Below are 23,345 nucleotides of genomic sequence, written 5' to 3'. Positions count from 1 at the left end.
TTACTTGTTAAGGCTTTCATTTTTACCCATCTGAACTCTTTCTGCCCCTTTGACTTGGAAAGGATGTTTTGTTCTTGTTTATGAGAGAAGAGAGTGGATTTTTTCACAAAAATAGCAAATTTGTACACTATTTATTGCTTAAAAAAATTAGAAAGTGTGAAAGTGCCGTTGTAATCAGTATACTATTTTGTAAATGAAGGATGTTTGCATTCTGTCAATCTGTGGAGTCTATAGGATTCATTTAATTTTATAATCCCAGATTGAGTGGAAAACGTATTCACCACAGTTTAACAACATTACATCCATCCTTGACAATCACAGTAGTTCCCGAGGGCTGCAATGAATAACTCCCCTGACTGCTTTACAAATGTGGTGGAAACATTGCCAGAATGTTTCGCAGGCAGTCATTTTGCATAGGGGGTAAATGAGCAGTGATTGTGATGCTTTGGAATGGCGTGGAGACAGATAGGCTGTAAATCATAATTAAGACAGGGAAAATAATGCTGTCAGATTTCAGTCTCTCCTTCCAAAGAAGGCTGACAGGCTGAGACTGGAGCAGATTGACAACGATACAAATTCACACTCCATTGTAATATCTTTATGTATCTTTATTAGTATGGATATGAGATGGATATTATTTTGGGGCATATCAAGAATATCAATATGTCTCTATCCATCAGTATCTTTGACAGCTTGTTACTGAGGCTTTATGAGAGATGAGATCATTGTTTAAAACTGTAATGGCCATGGTGTCCTTCATGAACAAACTTTACAGATGGCATCCACAAGTAACTAGGGATTTCTTTATTTATTTAATGTATTTTGCTTTAGTTTTTATTTTTCATCTGAAGCTTAAAGTCCTATCAATTTTGGTATTTTTATGTACGTTATGTCCTATATTCCGAAAATGCTGCTATGACCTCAGTTACGGACATCATTAATAAATTCTGTTCTACAGCAAGTTTGGGTCCATTCTGAAATGTTTTACCTTGTCGTCCAGAACTTATGTTTGTGTGGCTGGACCGGGAGAGGTTTTAATGCAGCTCTCTTTGATCCACTGTACTGTGTGTGTGTGTGTGTGTGTGTGTGTGTGTGTGTGTGTGTGTGTGTGTGTGTGTGTGTGTGTGTGTGTGTGTGTGTGTGTGTGTGTGTGTGTGTGTGTGTGCGCGTGTGTGTGTGTGGTTGTATTCTAGGGCTTTGTTAATTGCCACTAGAAGATCCTCTCTCTGGCATGGCCTTCCCAGCATTCTTTTCAAATGTATGATGAGAGAAGCTGCAATCAGTGTTATTGTCTGTACGAATGTCCCAGGATGGTGCAGTAAGAACAAAAACAACAACAAAAATAAATAAATCAAATAATTAATACTTGTTACACATTACAAAAAAGTTAAAATGAGAGTAATGATTTTTAAAATTGCATTTTTAAAAATGTGGGGGGGGGGTCACAAAATGTAAATATTATACATTGTTAAATATTTTTCTCAATTTTAAATTGATTACATTTTGAAATTGCATTTTTAAACTCAAAAAGTAGAGCATGGCTCTAACAATTTCAAGATTACATGTTTGATTCAGAGTGTCTACACTTTCCAGGCATGTTCATTACCTTAAATGAGATGTAATCACACAATTTCAAGAAAAACATTCTGGTTTACCAGTATTGGTCCAGTGTGTTGTGGGTTAAATTAACCAGGAACAAGAAATTTTATCAGTGATGTTTTTTGGTTGTTGTTGTTTTTTTAACAATGACACACTAAGTAGTTACGGCATTTCTAAAATGATGTAGACTGCACATGCAAATAAACTGTACTATCAGCAGGGGCAATTTATTCTTAGTGCATTCCACCTGGGCCTGTCAAGTCAGTCCCGAGTTGTTTTGGACCCAAAACATGCACGACACCCACTGTGCCCAGCAGAGAGTGGCGTCTCCCCGGGGGAGCAGGACCGGCTCAGTCACCCCTGGTGCTGAACTCCTGAAGAGCCTGGGAGGAGGAGTTTGCAGCTGGCTGAGAGAAAGGAACATGCTCCAAAAGTGACGGAAGCATCAGGACAGAACTACAGCCACACTCACGACTGTCAGCCAGATTTCTCAGAGTGCAGGCAGTCCTACACGACTCAACCTATCCCTCACTGTCACCATGCTGTCACCAGAGAAAGAGCAGGAGACACAGAGAGAGAATGCAAAGGGGAGAGGGGGTAGAAGACAGCAAGCGGGGTGGCCTGTCCTGGTGTGACAGAGCGTGAACTAGACATGGAGATAGACACACCTGAGAGAGAAAGAGAGAGTGCACAGGCATTGATTGAAAAGACAGGAAATAGATGTGGAGGAAGTTAAAGGAATAGTTCAAGCAAAAATGAAAATTCTGTCATTATGTATTCACCATCATGTCATTCCAAACCACAATAATATCCACCTTCCATGGAAACCAAAATAAATTCGGAAATTCAGATTTCATCTTTTGTGTTTAATGAGGAAAGTCATACATTTTGGAATGACAACAACATAAGAATTACAGAATTTAATTTTATTAATTTATTATTATATTATACTAATGGTAATATACAGTATATACCACCGGCCAGTTATTAAATTATAATAATAGTTTTATCTATAAATTAACTAACATCAACAAACAATGAGCATGTGTCACAGTATGTATTTATCTTTGTTAACATTCATTAATAAAAATATAACTGTTCATGTAAGCTCTGATCTGTTTAATATTATCAGGTGCAACTTCTGATTTTAACAATGTATTCGTAAAGTTCAAATTAACATTAAGATTATAATTGCTTCAGATGTTGTTTTATTTTTTATTATTAATTTGTTAGTTCATTAACTAATGTAATTAACAAATGGAACATTAAAGGGACTTTTTGTCATTATTCACTTACCCCCATGTCATACCCTCCCTGTTTTCATCCAAAATATCTTAAATTGTGTTCCGAAGACGAACAAAGCTTTGACATGGGGGTAAGTGATTAATGACAAAATTTTCATTTTGGGATGGAGTAACCCTTTAAGTGTTACCTGTATTGCACAAAAGACTCAATGAATTAGATTTTATTTTTCCATTGACTTAAATGAACGATTTCAAATCAAATCAAACTTCTCAGCACAAGTTTTATGCTACATAAATTATATTTGAGGTTTACAATAACCTTTCTGAGCTCCTTTAACAGCAAAAAACTTCTTGTCACAGTGATATAGCAACTAAAAAAGTGCTGTTAGAATGTGCTTCTAAATTTATCATGTTAAAAATTTGCTTTTCATGATTTTCCAAGTCTTTGAATGGTCTATAAAGATGTGGGATAAAACACCTCTGTGCATTATGGAAAGAAAAACCAGCACAGTTAGGATAAGGAAAGAGACACAGTCCTGTGTTCATCGTTGCCTAATTTTACACAGGTTTAAAATGTAATGCGTGTTTCTCTATTCCAAACAGCTCTAGAAATGTGATATGCCAGTTCACAGACTCTTTGTAATTGCCATTCACCTTGCTTTGGCACAGAAGTGAAATGTTTTCATAAATGTTTGACCAGATCAGATTGTTCTCTCTAATTTGAGCGGCACATTGATTTTTCCTCTGGGCATGTGGGACATGTTGGATCATTCTTTTAGGTTTGTTTGCCCTTTGTGATAGAGGACAGATGCTCTAACTATAGCACACACACTCAAGTTACTATCCTTTCTTAGGTGGAGTCTTATTGAGTGTGACCTCTTTAAAATGCTTTGTATAACTTTGAAGACAAAGACTCTAAATGTCTTAACATCCTCTGTCTTTCGGTCATTCTTAGTGGTCTTCTGTGTTCTGTATTTCTTTCTGCTGAAAACTCAGTTGACCCCTGCAGCTGAAAGGTAAAAGATCTGTCTGCTCGATCTAAACAGCAAGAGATAAAAAAAGAGTTGTAAACGTTCCTCTGAGCTGAATCCTGACAGCCGGAAGGCAGTCACAGGAGACAGATTGGGTGTTAATACGTGCAATGTTTGATAAGATCTGTAGGGGACGTGGTGTTGGAGGAGACAGATAATCTGTTTAATATTAGCAGGGTAAGATGGGTCCCCTGGCCCAGGAGGAACAGGGACAGCGGGGAGATGAGATGAAGGAGCCGGTCTGAGGTGTTTTTGACAGCTCCTGAAATTGCATGCGAGTTTGGAGGCGAGTGCTGCTGCGTCACGGAAAACTTGGCGCTTTTATGGTATTGAGATGAATTGTGGGTATTTGTGTGGGTGTGTGCAACTTTGATAGGTAATGTATCTCTCCAGCTGCGCCGTAGTCTGGAGTCGGATGGATTCAAGTCACATGAAAGTGTTTAGAAATGCAGCTCAGATTCTGAGGTCATACTGCTTTTAGGCAGTGTTGAAGTAAATATGGTTGAGCAAAAGTACAAGAATGGCAGTCTTTGTAGACTATATTTCCAAATAACCATTAAAGGTATAGTCTACCCAAAAATCATCAACTTACAACATTTTCAGGTTTTCTATTGATTTCCATGATATTTTTTGACCACACAGTGGAAGTCAGGTGTAACCGAAAGGCCGCTCTCTTTACTGCATGCACAACCACATGTTTGAACGTAGCAACAGTTAACTGTAGTAGCAACTTGAGGCACCATAGGACTGAATGAATATTGGATTATATTTTTTGTGCATGGTGTTAAGTGAGTGCTGCAGCCTGGGTGTTTTTTTTTTTTTTTGCAAGCGTGTGTTTGGTGTCTCATGTTTCAGTGTGTTGGGGTCATTCCCAGGGTGCTCCACACTAATTTTCCACTCAGCTGAGGTTTGTGGCCCAGTGGGGGACAGTGGCCACGAGGTCTCTGCTGGGAATAATCGGGTCAGAGCCACTGGACTGCATAATGACTCTCCACGAGTATCTTCCTCTGTCTCTCTTCTCCCCTCTTTCCTTCTCTCTGCTTCATGTCTTCCTCTTTCCTTGCATCCCTCTTCTTTGCTCACTCCATAATGATGGTGACCTCGCAGGGGGCTCTGAGGGTCTGGCTCAAAGCGCTGCCTCTAAATTTAAACCTGCCATTTGTCAGTGTGGCTGCACCTTCTTTTGTCAATGCTCTCCTTCGCTCCCTTTCTCTATGGGTATCACTGCATTTTAAAAGTGTCAAATTTTCTTTTCGTACAACTTGGACGGGGTTTGTCTGTCTGGCCACTGGACAATAGTTCAGCTCAATTTCTCCTCCTTGCTCCTCATCCGTTTTGCTCTCATCCATTGGGAAACTATTCCAAAGGCAGGCTGGATAACCATTGGGATGAATGTCTATTAAAGTGTATATTCAAATATGCATTGACTCATCCTTAAGAAATCTTAATATGATACTGTACTACAGTATATGTAGAGAGTAAACTGGCTAGAGTTCAAAAGTCTGTCTGCTAGCAGCTGAACTCAGTAGTAATACAGTACGGTGGCTTTGCTTTTTATTTTACGCATAATGGAATTTCAGTGAGATGTTTGGAGTAGAATTGGCTTCGGAACGGTAGGCGTTTCAATGTAAAAGGTTTTTTTCTCTGCTATCAAAACTATGATTACTGTGGTAGCATTTTAAAACACTTCCAATTCGCAGATTATTGTAAAAGGTAGGATCTTAATTACTCTGCTTCCTAAGATATCTACAGTAATTTTGGCCAAATTCTAAAGCGGCAATTACAGAATGCACTGCAACAAGCTTAGTGAAAGAAAAACCGAGGCGTTTGGCAAGATGAGAGAAATGCCAATTATAACTCAGCTTCTATTTAATACAAAAAAAATGTGTATCTTATGCTTATTTAGAGTATTGTGTTGTTAGCTTAGCCACGTGCCAATGACAAACCATGTTGAAATCAACTGAGATGACATACTTTAACATTTCTCTTTCTTCCTTTCTTGATTTCTCTTCCTCTTGCTGTCTCTTTCTTGAAGTAGCTTAGTCCAATTTAGTTTTATTATAGATATATATATATATATATATATATATATATATATATATATGCCTCAAGTGAAGCACACACTATATATTGTGCAGTATGAAAAAATTTTATGTATATTTTTGATTTATATTTTTTTAAATGTCTTGAACTTGCTGAAATTATTTTTCTGTTCATTTTTCACATTGGAAATTAAGCATGTTACATTATGGGATACTGTATTCCATGCAGTGTGCTCTATTTTAGAGATTTATTTTATTAGGTCTTCTAGATTACCTCATTCATTGCATTTGCATATGTTTCAATGGGTTGTGATGTTCAAGGGGGTTGATTTGTTAGTTTGCTTTTCTAAGCGTAGCCAGTCTCTTTCTTAAGAAACCTGCTTCTGTATAGTTCTTCTCCAGTGTTTGTCCCATTAGAGCTGTCTTTGCTTCATGCTACTGGTCAGACCTTGGGAGTTCACACACTTTAAACTCCACTAGGCCAGTGTCATCAGTCAAACATAAGAAATGTACTTCATCGTGTTTATTATAAATTAGTCTCGGCAAAGCAAGGTTGGTGCTATTTTCCAGTATGAGCCCGAACTCATTCTCACGGTAAATTAACAGTTTTACTTGCACAGCAAGTGAAACTCTGTTGAATAAAACTCCTTTAGGGATTTATTATTTTAACAGAACTTATTCATTTAGCTGCTTCTGGCTGACTCTGTTAGCTGCTTTCTTCTAAAGACATCTGCAGTCTGTCTCTCTCTCTCTCTCTCTCTCTCTCTCTGTATCTGTGGGTTTGATGTGAAGGGTGGCATTGCAAACTCATTACAAGTCATTCCCCCGATCAAAACAAAGCTGGCAAGTAAAATGAATTTGAATGCACTAATTACATGTTTTTATTCATTTATTGATGTGTGTAGTTATTTATTTGTGTATTTTCTCCTCTACTAGCATGGGTGATGCAATGGTATTTAGGTCAGTGTGGCAGAGAGCAGAGTGAACGCAGGGTCACGAGGGGAACAGGAAGAGAGAGGGCAGGCGAGATGCCAGGAGGACGTCCTTAGTGTTCTGTGTGTGCCCACTCCTGCACTCTCGTCTGCTTGATCTCTTTGATGCGATTTCATTTCCTGTTCATTATTCATCAAAGTACCGCATTTAGCCATGTTCGAGCAGTATTTACATGACGAGGGAAACAAATTACTCCTTGGTCTTCTAATAGAACAGTTTACTTTACTAATGATAAGGTATTAAAACAAACCTCCCGCGTGTTGACAGGTGCATGCTGGATGACTTATCAAGGAGCTCACCAATTCATCAGATGGAAAAGCATTTGCAGAGGGCTGAGATAGTTTTAATAAACTGATACACACACTCATGCACATACACACATGTAGAAATATTAATGAAGTAGACACACATACACACCAGAAAAGTCTTGAAACTGGAAATATAATATAATATAATTAACTTTAAGAAGTAAATTATAAAATTCAATGTATTAATGTTAAAATAAAATGAACAAATGAATATATATATTGTTCACAATAAGACTGAAAGTGTAAATAAAGTAAATAGGGTCAGTCTCATACTCATTTTATTTATCCAATAAATGTTTAATTTATTAAAGGAATGAGATACACAAACATACTGCTATTCATCCTGCAGATATTTGTCTCTGGGCCTTTTACACAAGCTCATAAATGAAGGCTCATAAATGTTTTTACAGTGCTCTCACGCCATAAGCAGGCATCTCCTTTATAACCCTTTTAAATATGAAATATTCCTGTTCTTACAAACAGCACTGACTTGTTTCAGCCACAACATGTCAAAGCCCCTGTAATCTCGAAATTATAAACAGACAACCCTCATATGCCCCCTATAGGTGAGAAACAGGCTTTAAACAGGCTTCACTGCCTACACACTTTCCTGTAGTATTATGTAATGGGTGCAGACAGAGAGGGACTTGTTAGATGGGATGTTTTGTTAAAGACCTTTGACAAGTGCATCTAACTGCAGGATGCACAGCCCCACCAAATCATCCGGAGACTTGCACAGTTTGTCTCTCCCACAGTGCTCTGAGAATGCTACACACTCTCTCTCTCTCTCTCGTTTTAGAGTTCAATGTTACACCACCCATAGCTTCCACCTAGCGTAAGTGTGTGTGTGTGTGCATTTGAACACGTAATACACAGCATGCTTATTAAATCAGCTGCAGAAAAGGGATTCAGCCTGTGTGATTGGAGCTACAAAGGAGGGCATTCTGATTAAACGCATCTTAGACCTGCTTAGCACAGAACCACAGAGAAAGAGGATGATTGTTGCCATTTAAATCTCTTTCGTTTCCTCTTTCATTCACCAGCAGATTATTTCCATTCTGTTCTCAGAGTTCTCCACGTTAGGCTTCTTAACTTTTCAATTCATTCACTGTCCTACCTCTCTCTTCCCCCTTTTCTGCAGTGGAAGAAAACCCTGTCACAACTGTCATCCGTTATAAACTTCTCTCCCTCTCGTAAGGACTCTGTGCTGATTTGTAGTTAATTGCTTCACAGATTTGAATAAAGCCAATCTGGATTAGTCCGGGGAATGACAGGCTGAAAAACTCAGTCAGAGCAGACTATTTTAGCCAGTGTTGTACTATTCAAGCAAGTAAAACTTTGAAATGTTTAAATGTAAGACTCAGTTTCATGCTTTCATATGCAGGTATCTTTTATGAATGATTACAATATGTGTTTGGGGTCTTTTACCCCCAACAATTGTATATTGTCATGTTGTATCTTGGTACTTATAAATACTTGCTGTATAATATGTATTTTTAATCAATTACATTTTTTTAATTCTTTAAGATTTGAAAAAAAAAATAGGTCACACTTTATTTTAAGGTCCAATTCTCACTAATTTTCCTAATTTACTGCTTATTAATATGTAGTTGTTAAGTTTAAGTATTGGGTAGGATTAGGGATGTAGAATATGGTCATGCAGAATAATGTGCTACATATTGTATGTACTAATAAACAGCCAATATGTGAATAATATGCATGCTAATAAGGAACTATTTCATAGTGAGATTTGGTCCCTATACTAAAGTGTCACCGAAAATTATTGATAAATAATAATAATATACAAGTATATAAAATGTATTAATACATTATAATTAATTTTATGTATTATCTTCATTGTAATATTTAATTAAAATGACATTTTTTTTACTTTTCTACAGTAAATATTTTTGTTAGTGTGGTCATGTGAAATCCTAGAAATGCACCGGTGCAAATGCAATCCATATGTCTAAATGAACTAGTGTAAAATAGTCTTAAACGTGCTTGACCTTGGACCTGTAATCTGATGTGTCTGGATTAGATGTCGGCGTGTTAGGGTGGTCTCCTCATCAGTTCTGTGACCCAGTGTTGTGAACGGATCAGAGTGGAGGGTGTTTGTGTCTAAAGGGAGGGTCTCTGAGCTCTGATTTTCCCCACCTGCAGAACTCGGGAGCCATGAATACGCTTCATTAAGGGTAGAACACAAAGCTGGCCTGTCCCTTAGCCCTTTGGGCCTGCTCTGCGTACAAAAATAGAGTCGCTGTTGTTTTAGCACTGCAGAGAGAACAGAAACAGGATAGAGTCATCGCAACCAACTGGTCTTTCTCTCTCTCTCTGTCCCAACTTCCTCTATCCTGAAATATTAAAACTGAAATATAATGCATGGATTTGGACTAGTAACTAAGCTTGTGTTCTATTTCCTTCATGCTGTGCTGGTCACAGATGGAAGATGGTTGAACACAATTGTACAGCGGTTTCTACCCCCCCCCCCCACATTCTATTAAAAGCTTTGTGTTCCTTTTACATGCTGTCTTTCTCCCTTTCTCAGTTGCTCACATATTTCTTTTCATCTTTGTTTTCTAGGTGCACCAGGAAGGAGAAGTGCGAACGATCATCCGAGCCTCGTCGTTTTGCCTCGAATATAAAGCAGTGTGTGAGACTCAGCGTTCACCCCAACAACATCTCTGTGTCTCAGTACAGTGTCATGGTGAGCACTAATTTTCAATTCTCACCTCACTTCCGTCTGTGTAATCACACCATAAAACATCCTTAAGGAATACTGAGGTATTACAGAACCCCTTTAAGTGTTTCTGAGGATAAAGCCAAACACTGGACATATTGACATTAGCCTTTACTAATTCAGTTATGGAGCCCATTACTCTTCTGGCTCCATCATTAATGTGATCATGGTCTTAAGTTCAGCCTTTATGGATCTGCCTGTTGTGCTGATGGGTTTATGAAGATGCGTCATGCAGCCTGACCGTACCACACATGCCATGTTAATTCAGTGACGTTTGGAACGAGTCACATACATGACACAAAGCTGATCAGTGGTGTTTCTGGGGGGTATACTTCATGATATCCAGCGTGTCATTTTCTGATTAAAATACATATATGGTTAAGCCACTATGCAAAAAAGATGTTTACATGCTCCACAGCTGCTGTTCTCTTTAGGAAATACTGGAGATGTTTGCTCTTTCCATTTATTATGCTATATGTTTGGTGATTTTCGACAGTAATTTAACATTCATTTTGTTCATTAATTTTTAGTCATGTCTTTAACAATTTCATGCAAGAGCTTGATTAATTGCAAAATGTAGGACAAAAGACTCCTATAAACGTAGTCCATGATGTTTCTTTTAATGTTAATCTCCTCCTAGTTCCATCATTTTTTCTTTGAAGCTCAGTATTTTACGACTATCTGTACCAAATATGACCCAAAATTACCTGTTTGGACTTGAATGAATATGAATGAATGTTATGGGTTTGTGAATAAGATACTTACATAACCCAAAGTTCAGATTAATATAACAATCTATATTATTCAGATTTCTGGAAACTAGAAAATTGGCTTAATTTGATAATCTAATTAGGTTAATGCATTTACAAGATAACCTGAATGTGACCAAATTCTGATTAATATCGTAATATTGTTGTGCATGTACAGTAAACACAGTCATATCAACTCTGTTTCCTCATGCCAGTCACTGTGCCCATATCCCTTGTCAGGACAGTTACTTTTTCTGTTGGCTAATCCCAGTGCTGACTCTGCCACTCGCTTGTTGTGTGTGTGTGTGTGTGTCTGTGTCTGTGTCTGTGCCCATATCCCTGTTGTGTGTGTGTGTGTGTGTGTGTCTGTGTCTGTGTCTGTGTGTGTGCGTGTAAAATCCATCAAAGCAGGCCATGGTTTCAGACCTTATCCTCATGTAATCCAGCACCTCCTCTGAGCCTTTATATCAGATTAATGTCTCCACTAGAGGAGCTGGCATTTCAGCTGATTCAGGATCTGTATTCTAGGCCTAAAATCAAAACCTCAACTACTAAGCTGTTTGAGAGCTAATAAACCCATTACATCACCATATAACCTAAGATCTGCGGAGTGATGTTTAACCAGGACCTAGATATGTTTAGATAAAACTAAATCATTTACACAGCAGTGTTTCTCCATATGTAAGTACTGTATTTCTTTCGATCAGGGCGTTCTTGTCGACTGTATCTGGGCAACAAGTCAAAGCAGATGTCAGGAGATTCAGTAGTAGCTGTTCACAGTCATTGAAGAGTTGATGTGATCATATCACAAGAAGTCCTTGTATAAACTCTCCAGATGTGTTCTGAGAGTGGTAAGGCTTTAAGCTTTAAATAATGAGCTCAATACTCTCAATTTTCTTAATATTAATATGAGTACATCCCTGCTGAAGAGACCAGCGTAGACCAGTAGACTTGTGTTGGTTTGATGTAATATAATATGATGTAAATAATAATAATAATAGTACTTTTTTAAGATTTATTTTTACTTTTATTAAAAGTAAAAACTTATATTTGGCAATGCATTAAACTGATTAGAAGTGACAGTAAAAACTTTTACATTTGTTACAAAAAATTTTGTTCTTTTGAACATTCCATCGTTCCGTTTATGGAAGAATCCTGAAAAAGGTTTCCACAAAAAATATTTCGAAGCACAGCTGTTTTCAACATTGATGATATTGATAATAAGACATGTTTCTTAAACAAATCGGCATATTATGAATGATTTATGAAGCATCATGTCAACAAGACTAGAGTAATGGCTGCTAAAAATTTATCTTTGCAATATTAAAATAGAAAAATTATTTTAAATTGTGCTCAATGTTACTGTTTTAACAGTATTTTTATACATGTGTGTGTGTTTGTTTTGAAAAGAATAAGCAATTTACAAACACAGTGTCAGAGAAACATTGACCTTTTCCTTTAAACTGAAATTACTGAAAGGAAAACAACACATCTGCAATGCAATAAATTGCAAACTGTGCACAGAAATACACTATAGGCATTCATGCTGTTTCTTGACCTTTTTCATTATTAAATATTTGTTTGAGGAGATAAGGACAAAGCTCCTTTGTTCAGTCTACAGGGAGAATACAGGGATTGAAGTAAGTTTCTCATCTAAAAGAAAACATTTTTTGACTATTTCATATTTTCATGTTATTTCACATTTTATCCATAAGCCTTCCCGGACCTCCACCCAGCAGCAAACCACAGTAAAGCCCATCTTAAGAGGAATTTGCCTCTTTTAAACTGCTGTTGTTCAAATTACTAAGTGCATTTACCAAAGAAGTTTCTTTTAATAGTTTCTTTTTAGATAATACAGAGGCTCTGATAAGCAGAGTTTAGCACAGCTTTAGCATTATTCTGAAGAAGGATTACACTTTTAAACTAGTTGTTTACGGAAAACATCAATCATGACTGGATTTGACACTATAGGTGCTCTCAGAATTCATTTATATGTAGATTGATTTTATCCATGTGATTTTTAAAGTACAACAAGGGGTACAATAGGTAGAGTCTCATAGATCTCGGGGTCTCTGGGGGTACATCGACATCTCTGTTTCCCTCCACTCACAAATCCTGAAGCGTAATTAGAAATCTGCATCAGCATCTAAAGTCTATGAGAGTCTGCCCTCTTGATGCATTCTTCTGTTCAGGCAGGAGGTAATCAAAGACACCATATTCCTCATGTCGTACCCTCTGCTGCAAGAGGCCTTTTTATGTTTGTTTCCCGAGTGGGATGATTTTCATATTTATCGTGGCCAGCAAGGGTTTGTTCGCCACAGCTTGAAATGTAATTGAAGAAATTCTCTCTGCATCCCTCTCTAAAAGGAAAAATAAATTAAATCCCAGAGTGGCGCCACCATCCACCGGTGCATCCTGAACTTTAATGGGAAAGCAAAAAAACAGCGAGGGAGGGGGCGAGATGGGAAAAAAGTGTCTGCTACATGTCCCGGCCTTTTGATTATACTGCAATCTAAAAACAGCCCCGGTCAGCCGTTCTGTTGAGGGTGTTTCAGGCCGTATCACTGATGTAATGCTAGTTGCAGGGCCACTTCATGCAAGGCTGTGGCTTCCTATTAGTGTGGATATTCCGATTTCATCCACTTCGCTTCCCATGATGCCCTCACAGAACATTACTGCATGATTTCCCAAATGGACACCCAACAGAGTCAAACTGACAGGGAGAGCCACTGTGGGCATTTTAAAACGGGGCATATTTGTTGTCTTTCTTACTATAAAAGACTTCAGTATTCTCTCTTCCTGAGATCTCCTTATTTGTGTGCTCTGTTTGACATCATTCAGATTGTTTCCCTGCTTTAGAAACCTACCCAGGGTAGATGATATTAAGAAGGTTTAGAATTGGAGAAAATAGTATCTTAAAGACAATACACATGGAGAGAGATGTAAGCATTGGGGAGAAAAATAAAAGATTCAAAAAGAAATGTGGTGGATTGATTTGCTGCTCATTATATTGAGAGATCAGATCACAAAAATGCAATGTGCAAAGTGTCATTATGAGAGCAAAAGATGTTGTAATTTAGAAGTTACAAAAAGTATTAATATAAATGATTGTGTATTTAAAAGTATATTTTACTGCATTCATGTTTTACTGACAATAAAAATAGAAACTGGAAGATGATAATGACTACTGGTGGTGCAACTTTTGTATTATATACTAAATGCATAGTTGTCTGTGGATAATAAACAATGCTAATGTAATGGGAGGTTTTAAAGGGTGCATTTCTTTCAGTCTCATGACAGTTGCTCTTTCTCATTCTTCTCTTTGCCATCTTCCCCTTCTGTTTCTCACTTCATCTGACTCTGGTGTCAGACAACACATGTGCTTCAGAGCAGGGCTTGAAATTCATTCAAAGGCTGGGAGCCAGAGGGCATTGTGGGTAACAGAGATGGTGAGGACACAAGGAGAGAGAGAGCAAACAGCAGCTCTCCAGATGAGAGTCATAAAGAAAAAAGAGAATGAAAACTCTCACCCCATAGCCCTCTCTCTTTCTCATTCTCTCCTTCTCTCTCTCAATTTCCCACCCACTTGTGTTCAGTGGAACACATTAGAGTCAGTACAGGCTGACTGATGGCTGACTGAAGTGTCTTGATGTCTCTGGACATTTTCCTCCAGGAAATTTAGGAGATATGTGGCCACTGGTTCAATGGCCTGATTTCGCTGTGTGGTTGGCCACGTGTCATCTGGGATATTTATGAAACAGCTGCGTGTGTTTTCTGGGATGTCTTGATATCTGCAGCTGGATTGAGATTTCCCATGTGTGGAGTCTGCAGATTTCCTTCTCTCTCAAGAGCATTTCAAATCACGGACATGAGAAAATATCCACATTATGGCAGTTTTAAGGGCAGCGGCAGCAAAAATTCGTTTATTCTGTGCACAAAGATGGTGTGTCAGTTTGTGACACACACCAAAGTTTGTCCTGTCCATTATTGCCTTCTATTTTCTCCCTGAATAACTTCAACTTGTCTTTTCTTTTTAATTGACAGCTAGTGCTGGAGGCACATAATGTGCCAGAACTTTCTGCAGGGGTCAACTGCACCTTTGAGGACCTGGCAGAGATGGACGGTCTGGTCGAGGGGAACCGCATTACCTGCAGCTCTCCTGCGGAGAAGGAAGTCCCACGCATCATCGTTGAACAAGGTGTGAAGTTGTGCTGTCACTTACCAATCAAATACAAGGGGAAATTGGGCAAAATTACTGAATATTGGCATTTGTTGAGGCAATATGAACCAGACTGAGACTAAAATTGAGAATATGATAGCTTTATAATATGAGATGCTGGATCAAGAGATCTGCTCCAGACTCCAGAGAAGCTGGATTTAAATCAGAGAGAAGGAGGGAAGACAGTCTAAGAAAGAGAAAAGAGTGTGATAGGAATAAACACCTGAGCAGAGATGGAAGTTTACATCCTCATTATCTTGCCTGCAGCTGTTGACTTTTGCCGCAGGACGTGTTTTGTAATTGAGTGAATAAAGGTCGTCAAGAGGGAGGCAGTTTTGGCATTCTGTCTCCTGAGTGCTCGTCTGTCTCTCTCCATTTCACTCTTTCATTCTGAGGCTCCATTGGCACTGAGGTTTGAGAGATTTTTCAAGTAAAGGGATTGGATTGGATCTCCTGAACTGATGACACTCTTCAATCCATCTGCTCGGATGAAAATGGTTTTGACAGCATTCACTCCAGCAGATAAGAGAGAAAAGATTTTTCAAGAGAGAACATTTCGCCATCCTCTTCCGCACTCTCATTGCTGACGTTCTTACGCCTCTGTTTTCTCGACGACGTGCTTGGTTACCCCGACGTAATTAAAGCAAGCACACATCTGGGCAGCTGTCTAGTGGCTGGTAATTTTTCATAATATGAAAACGTCTCAACGTAAAGATAATGAAGACGTGCACTCCAGCAGAAATGGGGGAATACTCCTCTGCATGTAGAAAAGAGAAGAAAAAAAGATTGTAAAACACAACAAAATACTTGGCGGAATAGAAGCAACAATGTTCTTTCAGAGCGCCTGGTTTAGAAACACTCGCAAATTACCTTAGTAAGTGGCACAGCAGACTGGATGTGAGGTAGAAAGAGTGGCGCGCAGGGGTGTGATGTGTGTGAATAATGATGCATGCAAGTCTCATTGGAGATGTGAGGCTAGTCAGGCCACCATGAAATTACAGGTCGGCCCAATCTGCAAGGGCCTGGAGCTCTGAAATGCCGCAGTGCAAACACACACTCCTACGCCACTGGATAAGTACACTATTACACACCTGAGGGTGCACACTTATACACTCACACATTACTGGATACATACACCATCACTCTCATACACATACAGTGTGTTTAACCCCAAATAGTAGGATACATCCTAAAAAATGTTAAAGTTGTGAATCAAGATGTGTTTTTAATGGATTCTGTATGGACACATACACATACCCCTGTAGTTATAGGTCATTTATTTGCTCTGTCTCCCTTATTCCTCACTTTCCTTCTGTTTCTTACTGTCATGGTAACAGTGTGTGTCCTGAGTGACTCATTAAAGGCAGACACACTCTTCAGCGGGTGGCGGGGGGCTTGCGCGCACACACACACACACACACAAACTGGTGATAACAGCCATCAAGGTATCATTTAGGTGAACTAATTGGGACAGATTCATTGTCAGGCACACTTTCCAGTGATTGATGAATGATTCGATCTTTGTTGAAGAAACACGGCATGACAGGGAAGGGGAGTGTGTTAGGAGAACAAGAGGCTGAAGAAAAGTAAGTGAGAAAAAGAGACAGGAAAAGATAGGGTGAAAAATTATGATCTTCCTTTGAGAGGGGAGATATCGTGTCCAGCATGTTGAATTAAACATGAGGTTCTTCATTAGCTCAGACAAAAACACGCTGAAGATGGGCACTTTTGTGCCACATTTCCATTTACTCATACAGGTTTCTTTATTTCGCTCTCTGTCTCTCTCCTCCTCTTCTTCAAGAATGTATTTATGGGAAGGGTTTTGGATCATTTTTGGCAGAGGGGAGCCGTCACCTTAATCCACACACTATATAACCTGCTTGCTATTAAGACACTTAGCTTGGTGTCATTGATGTATAAAAGGCAACTGCCAATTTGCTATATACAGTTTGATAGAGTGTGTTTGGTATGCTAACAGTATGTAACTCTAAGCACTAAAATACACAGTAGACTCAAAGTCCCTTTAAAGGAAAGTCAGTGAATGGTGAAATATCAAAATCTCAAAAACTGCTTGCCAAACTCACATTTAAATATTTCAGATCAGCAACAATATCTGACATGTTTTGCTCAAGAAGTAAAAAAAAAAGTATATATTAGGTTTGTCCAGTCAATGCGCATGTACAGTACCAAGTGCGCATCTCAGCACTGTTTCTATGGGAACCAGAGCTTCTAAGCTGCTGGAGTGTTGCAATGACTTTACCAATTGGTAATTGCCTATTTTATTTGATAGACAGGACATATTCTGCCATGGTGCTCGGTGCACTTTCTCCCATTCATCATAATATAAGTTAACTGCCTTGAAATATACTGTAAACTTTGAGACTTTGTTTTTTCTTTGAGACAAAAATTGAGTAAACCGTGTGACCTTGTTGAAGTTCATTGTCGCCCTCATTTTGGAACAACCTGTGGTTTCTGTAGGCAGCTCATTGGGCCTTAGACTGATACTTCTGTTAGGAGCACACTAGCAACTGTTACACTCTTAATGTTTCCCCCCTGCCTCGTAGGTGACCATCAGATTGTCCAGCTCTACCTCAAATCAAAGGAGACGGGACTAGCTTTTGCCAACACTAGTTTTGTCTTCTACAACTGCAGTGTTCACAAGTCGTACGTATCTTTTGTATTTACAGTGACATAGTGCAGTTGTGTAACATTCTATCTATTTTTTACAAACACTTAAACTAACTGCATTAATCCACACCCTTTCCCTGTCCCAGGTGTCTATCCTGTGTTGGAAGCCCATACCAGTGCCACTGGTGCAAATATCGTCACACGTGCACCCATGATCCAAGCAGCTGCTCTTTCCAGGAGGGTCGTGTCAAACAGCCAGAGGTGAGTTGCTTGTGATTGGCCACAGATCTGTTTTTTTAATTGGCCCTCATCATTCTCAATTGAACTTAAGTGATTTGATTGGTGCAGGGTTACAGTTCAGGTCACGTCCTGATTGTGAGAAGTTACCCAGGATCACCCCCTCACATTGAGCCGCTTCATACACATCTGATGGCTTTGAATTTAACTTAATTCTCATTAAGTCTTTAAAAAATGTCTGTCTGGATTCCCATTAACATCTTATTCCATGTAAATGATCAATAATATTGGCACTACTTGCATGCCTCGAGGCCACCGCAGGCCCATCAGATAAATTAAAAGCTGCTGTTGGGGCTCTGTGCTCTTTGCCAGAGCCAAACACTTTCCTAGCTCACTCTCTGAGATGCCAAGGAGGGTTGCCGTTGAGTTTGTATCACTGAAACGCCCTTTAATCCCTCCCTGATGGTCTACAAGGTTCGGATCACTATGTTTTATTTCATTTGCATCATGCAACTGAAGAGAAATCGGCAGCTCCCATGAAGACACGATCATGTACATCATGCTTGTGTGCTTAGCTTTGAAATGCATAATGAATTATGAGGACACCTGGCCCCCGAGGCTATGTATTTTAGCCACACAAATGTGTAGCCTCATCATTTAGCATTCATTAACATCTGTTAACAGAGCGTTTCTTAGGCTGCCAGCATTTAACGTTCCAATTATCAAATGGACACGCTGTCAATATTGACCAGTTTAATATTAGGATTCCCTATTGTGTGTCGAGCGACTTGTACACAAAGCAGCGACTGAATATTAGCAAATTTTAATGACATTTCCACTGGATGTTTTTGTTTGATTTCAGTTTTAAGGCAGGTGTTTTGTCCGGTTAATGAGTTTAATTTGGATTTCATTAACCCCTCATACTGGAGGTCTCAGATCCCCTTCCAAACTCCGGGTGGCTTAGAATTAATGACGGTGATGTTTACTGTGCAAATCCTCCGAGCACATGCTGACGAGTCAACTTTCAACATGGAGAAATGAGATGACCTTTTACATTGACCTTCCACAGATGAATTTCTGTGTTTTATACCAATTAAGGGATTGCTGAGAGTGATCTGAATAATCCAGATTTGTCTTTCAATGGTTTTAGGAAAAGAGAAGCCCCCCTGTAGTCAGAGCTTGTTTCAGTATGCACCCATGAGCACAGGAAAACAGTCCACATTCACAAACAAAACTTGCTACAGCATCAGAATGTCGACTCTGGCCAGATTTAACAACAGTTTGTATGCCATTCACAGTTTCTCACATTTAAATATACGATGGGTCTTCTTAAGCTTTCATTATCATATTTCAGTTTGTGTGACACTTGTTTTTTGTTTAACAACAACAGCAAGAGAAGTTGTAATGATTGGTTCTGTTTGTTCAGTCCCGAGATTTTTAGTAAAAATTGTTTTTCCATCATAGCACAGCTAATCTAACTTTCCTGTACAGGTTTTGATTTCCTCACTGGCTAGAGTGTGTATACTAAGGATAGTGCTGAATCGTGTCAGTTGCTGACTGTGATGGTCCCATATGTCTCACTCGTGGCCACTGGCGTAATGCTGCATGACTAAACGCACACCGGTCTGACCCAAACATCCACTGCATTTTATCAAACAACTTCTGTTATGGCTTGGCTTTGTACATCCTTTTAGGAATTGCAAAGTGCCTGTTTACAGCATGCCTTACCGATGGGTAATGTGAAATTGTGGTGTGATTTTGAATAATAGAAACACTAACAGTCCAAAGCTTAACCAATTTATATGAACTTATTAACCTTTTGATCTGAAGGCTTATGATTTAATATGCTGAATTTTGTTTTGGAAAAAAAGAGAGATAGAGAGAGAAAAAACAGCATTAAAGTAATAAGTACAATTTTAATTTTTCTGAAGTAGAAGGCAATTTTTTTTTTTTTTTAATGATTTAAACAGACTATTTTATGCAAAAATATCCAAAATATTATTGCCTCTTACAATACCACATTTTTTCTTTTTACACTGCATATAGTGTAATCTATTGTAAGAGGTGTCTTCAATGCGCTTGGTGTGAGAACTATTTGTGTGACACATGACTTGCCACCCATGTAAAGCATTCCAAGTCAGTCACTTGAGGTTCCATGACTGTTACAAGCTGCCTGTGTAGACAGTAGAAAGCAAGGCAGCTGACTCAATTTTGGAACAATATGGAGGTGGATGAGAGAAAGAAAGAAAAGAGTTGTGGGAAACAGGAACTGATCGATCCAGTGAACTCTCAACCATCTTAAGATGTTAATTGACAGGCAAAATTGGCAGCTTTGTGCAGCTGAGCTGCAGATTGTGAGTAGGAGGATTTGGGTCTGAATTCAGAACCATGAGATGGCCTGTGGCCCTCAGGGAGAAACTTTGAGGTAAAAATCATTTAGATCAAGGTGGAGGACAAGAAAAGATCAGCTCGGGAGGGGAGCGAGAGTGAAAACAAACAGATGAAAAGGAGGGGAAGTGTCAGAGGTGAGAGAACATAAGAGCATGTGTGAAGCTGCAGGAAGTAAAATGTGGCAAGGATTGGGAGGGGAGAGTTTTTGCCCGTGGCGGTAGGGAGGCACGCTAAAGCGGAAAGGAGTGAAGGGAAACCTCGGTAATCATGCAGCTAACACCGCAAGAGCTGTGGAGAGAATTAGGCGTTTCATCTTCTACCCGACTGAACGCTGCCATTATGCATACATACTCAAACAGTTCTAATTATGGATCTATCACTCCGTGCCAGCTCGCTATCCTCTGTTCTCTGTGCCAGGGCGTCTTCCTCCCTGCTCGCACTCAATGATTATCTTTGTCTCAGTGCATCTCTAACAGAAGCGCACGCACTGAACTTCATTCTTTTCCCCCACCTACAGTATCTCTTTCTGCAGTGTCTAATTATATAAGTCCTGTTCTGAGATGTTGGAGATTCAGCTGCAGTGAATTGAATGCACCCCCCACTCCAGTAGTAAACAATCGGGAGACCAATTGCTCTCTGCCTCACTCCACATTCCTTTGACAAACACATCATTATACTTCAGCTCACCCTCAGGCCTCTCTTGCTCAGACCAAGACTGTAAACACACTCTCAAGAGCCTCTTTTATCTGTAAAATGCCTATTCTTAAAAATAATTTCCCTTTTTTTTTAATCAAACCCTGCTTTGTTTTCCCACCTCAAATGAGCCGCCTCGGGCATGTCTTGTCAGATTTGACACACGTCACAGACAAGGATGGAAACCGCAGTATGGAGTCATTTGTCTCATGAATGCATGTTGAATTACCGTCTCTGCATTTTTTTATTAACGTCTCTTCCAGTAAGACTCTTCAGTTGTATCTGGCTTGAGGCTACAAGAATCATTCTCTTTCTGGACTTAACGGACATTGACTCTCTTTCTGAGCTCAAGACAGGAAGTGTTGCCACTTTTTTGATCTGCTTCAATTATGTTTAAAGCAGCAAGACCACAAGAGCTAGTTTGATGCTGACAGGGTGATTTGTCTGCCATTGTGTCCTTCAAAGTTTTTGGTGACATTCTTATGCGAAATCATATACTGAGGCTGAAATGGGAACTGCCATAGGTTTCGAAATGATTAATAGACTGTTTTGTTTGTTCCCGTCCCACTTTCTCTCTCTCTCATTGTGTCTATCTCTGTCCTTTCTTCTCTGCCTTCTTGTAAACCTGGCCAAAGTCTTCAGTGTCTCTGAAGACTCCATATTAGAGCCTCCCAGCCTTCAATTATACTGTTGTTATGCTTAGAGTCAATCTCCCACCACATAAACCTGCCAGTGGAGCCCTGCTCATCCGTCAATAAGAGGCGTGGAGAGGTGGGTGGGGGGTGACCGACCAGACACCTTCCTCAAAGAAGAAAGTGCATGCCGGAGAGACTTGGGCGTGAATGGACGGAGATATTGGTGTTTTAGAGTGTGGTTTTCCCTTGTCGTGCCTTATTTATGACTTAGACCACTGCCAATAAACATGTCCACATTATATCAGGATAATGGGGAGATAAATCCTAGGAGGGTGGTCTGTGGAAGGACTTAGAGAGGCGCTTGTAGACCACAGGGCTGGGTAGGTATTATGAAGGTGAGGGGGCTCTAAATGGGGATTTAGCGACTTGAATGTTGGCTGAAATTCAGGTCAGTGTAGGGCTATCCTCAGCGGAATTAGCCTGCGTTTTACGCCCTGCATTTACTGATGACTTTAATATCTGGACCTGTGTGGGTGGAGATATGAGGGTCAGAGTGTGAGTGGGGTGTGTGTTTTACTGTCTATGCTGCTTTATTTAAGGCTGCAATTATGCATGTGGGTGGTGTATTTGTTTATTTGGCATGTTAAGATAAGTGTTTATGCTTACCAGCATTGGTGTGCTTGCGAATGGTGTGCATTCATGTGTTTTGAAGTGAGACACTAAGTATCTCCTGTACTGTAAATATCCGGTAGGATCCGGTTTATGGCTCAACCTCATGCCCATACAAAATATTACAGCAGCACATCTTTAAATTCACACTCAGTATTCAGTCTGCATTCCATAGCCGCTTTGGTCCAGATAGCACCTCAGTTTGTATTCATATTACAATAGCCGCCTGAGCACTTTGAATGCCCTGCACTGCATAAATACCACTTTGCGCCACCTCACTGGTTTCTTTCGTAGTATCCAAAAGACAATGTTACATCTGTCTTATAGATTGTAGTCAGGGACATGGAGAAAAAATACACTGTAAAGTTCTTTATTCTCTTTCTCCCTGTAAAATTACATCTTTTTGTCTGCTTGAATTAACGGTACTCACTTTTATTCTTTTTGTAGATAGCTTCTCAAATTATCTATAATGGCTTTTTTAAAACTCTGCCCCAGAGCAATTCAGCCATGCTAATGAGCTTCAGACCATCGTTATCAGCCCAGCCATCCTTTCAATATAAGGAGCTGTCGAGATGGATTTTGATGCTAAGAACAGGTCCATGCCCATTTTGAGGTTTTGTTGGTCTCAACTAAGGCCTAACCTGAAGGAAACACTCTGAGGAGAAACACCAGGGAGTTTCTGACTGGGAGTTTTTGTTTTTGACTTTGCAGTTTGTTGTTTGTTGTCCTGCAGGAATGTCCTCAGCTTCTTCCAGCGGATCGTATCCTGGTTCCAGTGAACATAGTGAAACCCATCACCCTTCGGGCCAAGAACCTGCCCCAGCCACAGTCGGGCCAGCGTGGGTACGAGTGTTTACTCACTATACAGGGCGTGGAGCAGAGAGTTCCCGCCCTCCGCTTCAACAGCTCCAGTGTACAGTGCCAGAACACATCGGTAAGACTGTGTTTGTGTATGTGTGTGATTGTGTTCAGTAAACGTTTCAGCAAATTTGTCTGTGGACACAAGGGTGCTCTCAGAAACAAGGTGCAGAATTTTAAGCAACACACAAAGCCTTAGACGTGATAAAAGTGAGCAGTTGTTTGGAGAGAGCAGTTGTGTGAGAGCAGTTATTTTAGTCACAAGTGCGTTCTGTCCTGAATATTTAGTGCATGTTTGCTTGTTCTCCC

At 39.5% G+C, this 23,345-nt stretch overlaps 1 protein-coding gene across 1 annotated transcript in view; it reads left to right on the top strand.

The window, feature by feature from the left end:
- LOC109071948 (plexin-A4-like) overlaps positions 1 to 23,345 on the top strand; it is a 207,039-nt gene that overhangs the window by 143,208 nt on the left and 40,486 nt on the right. Inside the window, exons 6-10 of the mRNA XM_042740235.1 lie at positions 9,801 to 9,924; positions 14,751 to 14,904; positions 17,490 to 17,589; positions 17,700 to 17,814; positions 22,912 to 23,112. Of these exons, the coding sequence (XP_042596169.1) occupies positions 9,801 to 9,924; positions 14,751 to 14,904; positions 17,490 to 17,589; positions 17,700 to 17,814; positions 22,912 to 23,112 (694 nt within the window). The remainder of the gene's footprint in view (positions 1 to 9,800; positions 9,925 to 14,750; positions 14,905 to 17,489; positions 17,590 to 17,699; positions 17,815 to 22,911; positions 23,113 to 23,345) is intronic.

This window comes from Cyprinus carpio, chromosome A4 (genome assembly GCF_018340385.1).
Source record: "Cyprinus carpio isolate SPL01 chromosome A4, ASM1834038v1, whole genome shotgun sequence".
NCBI classification, from domain to species: Eukaryota; Metazoa; Chordata; class Actinopteri; order Cypriniformes; family Cyprinidae; genus Cyprinus; species Cyprinus carpio.
The sequence above is the reverse complement of the archived record's forward strand: the minus strand, read 5'-3'. Positions and strand labels throughout refer to the sequence as shown.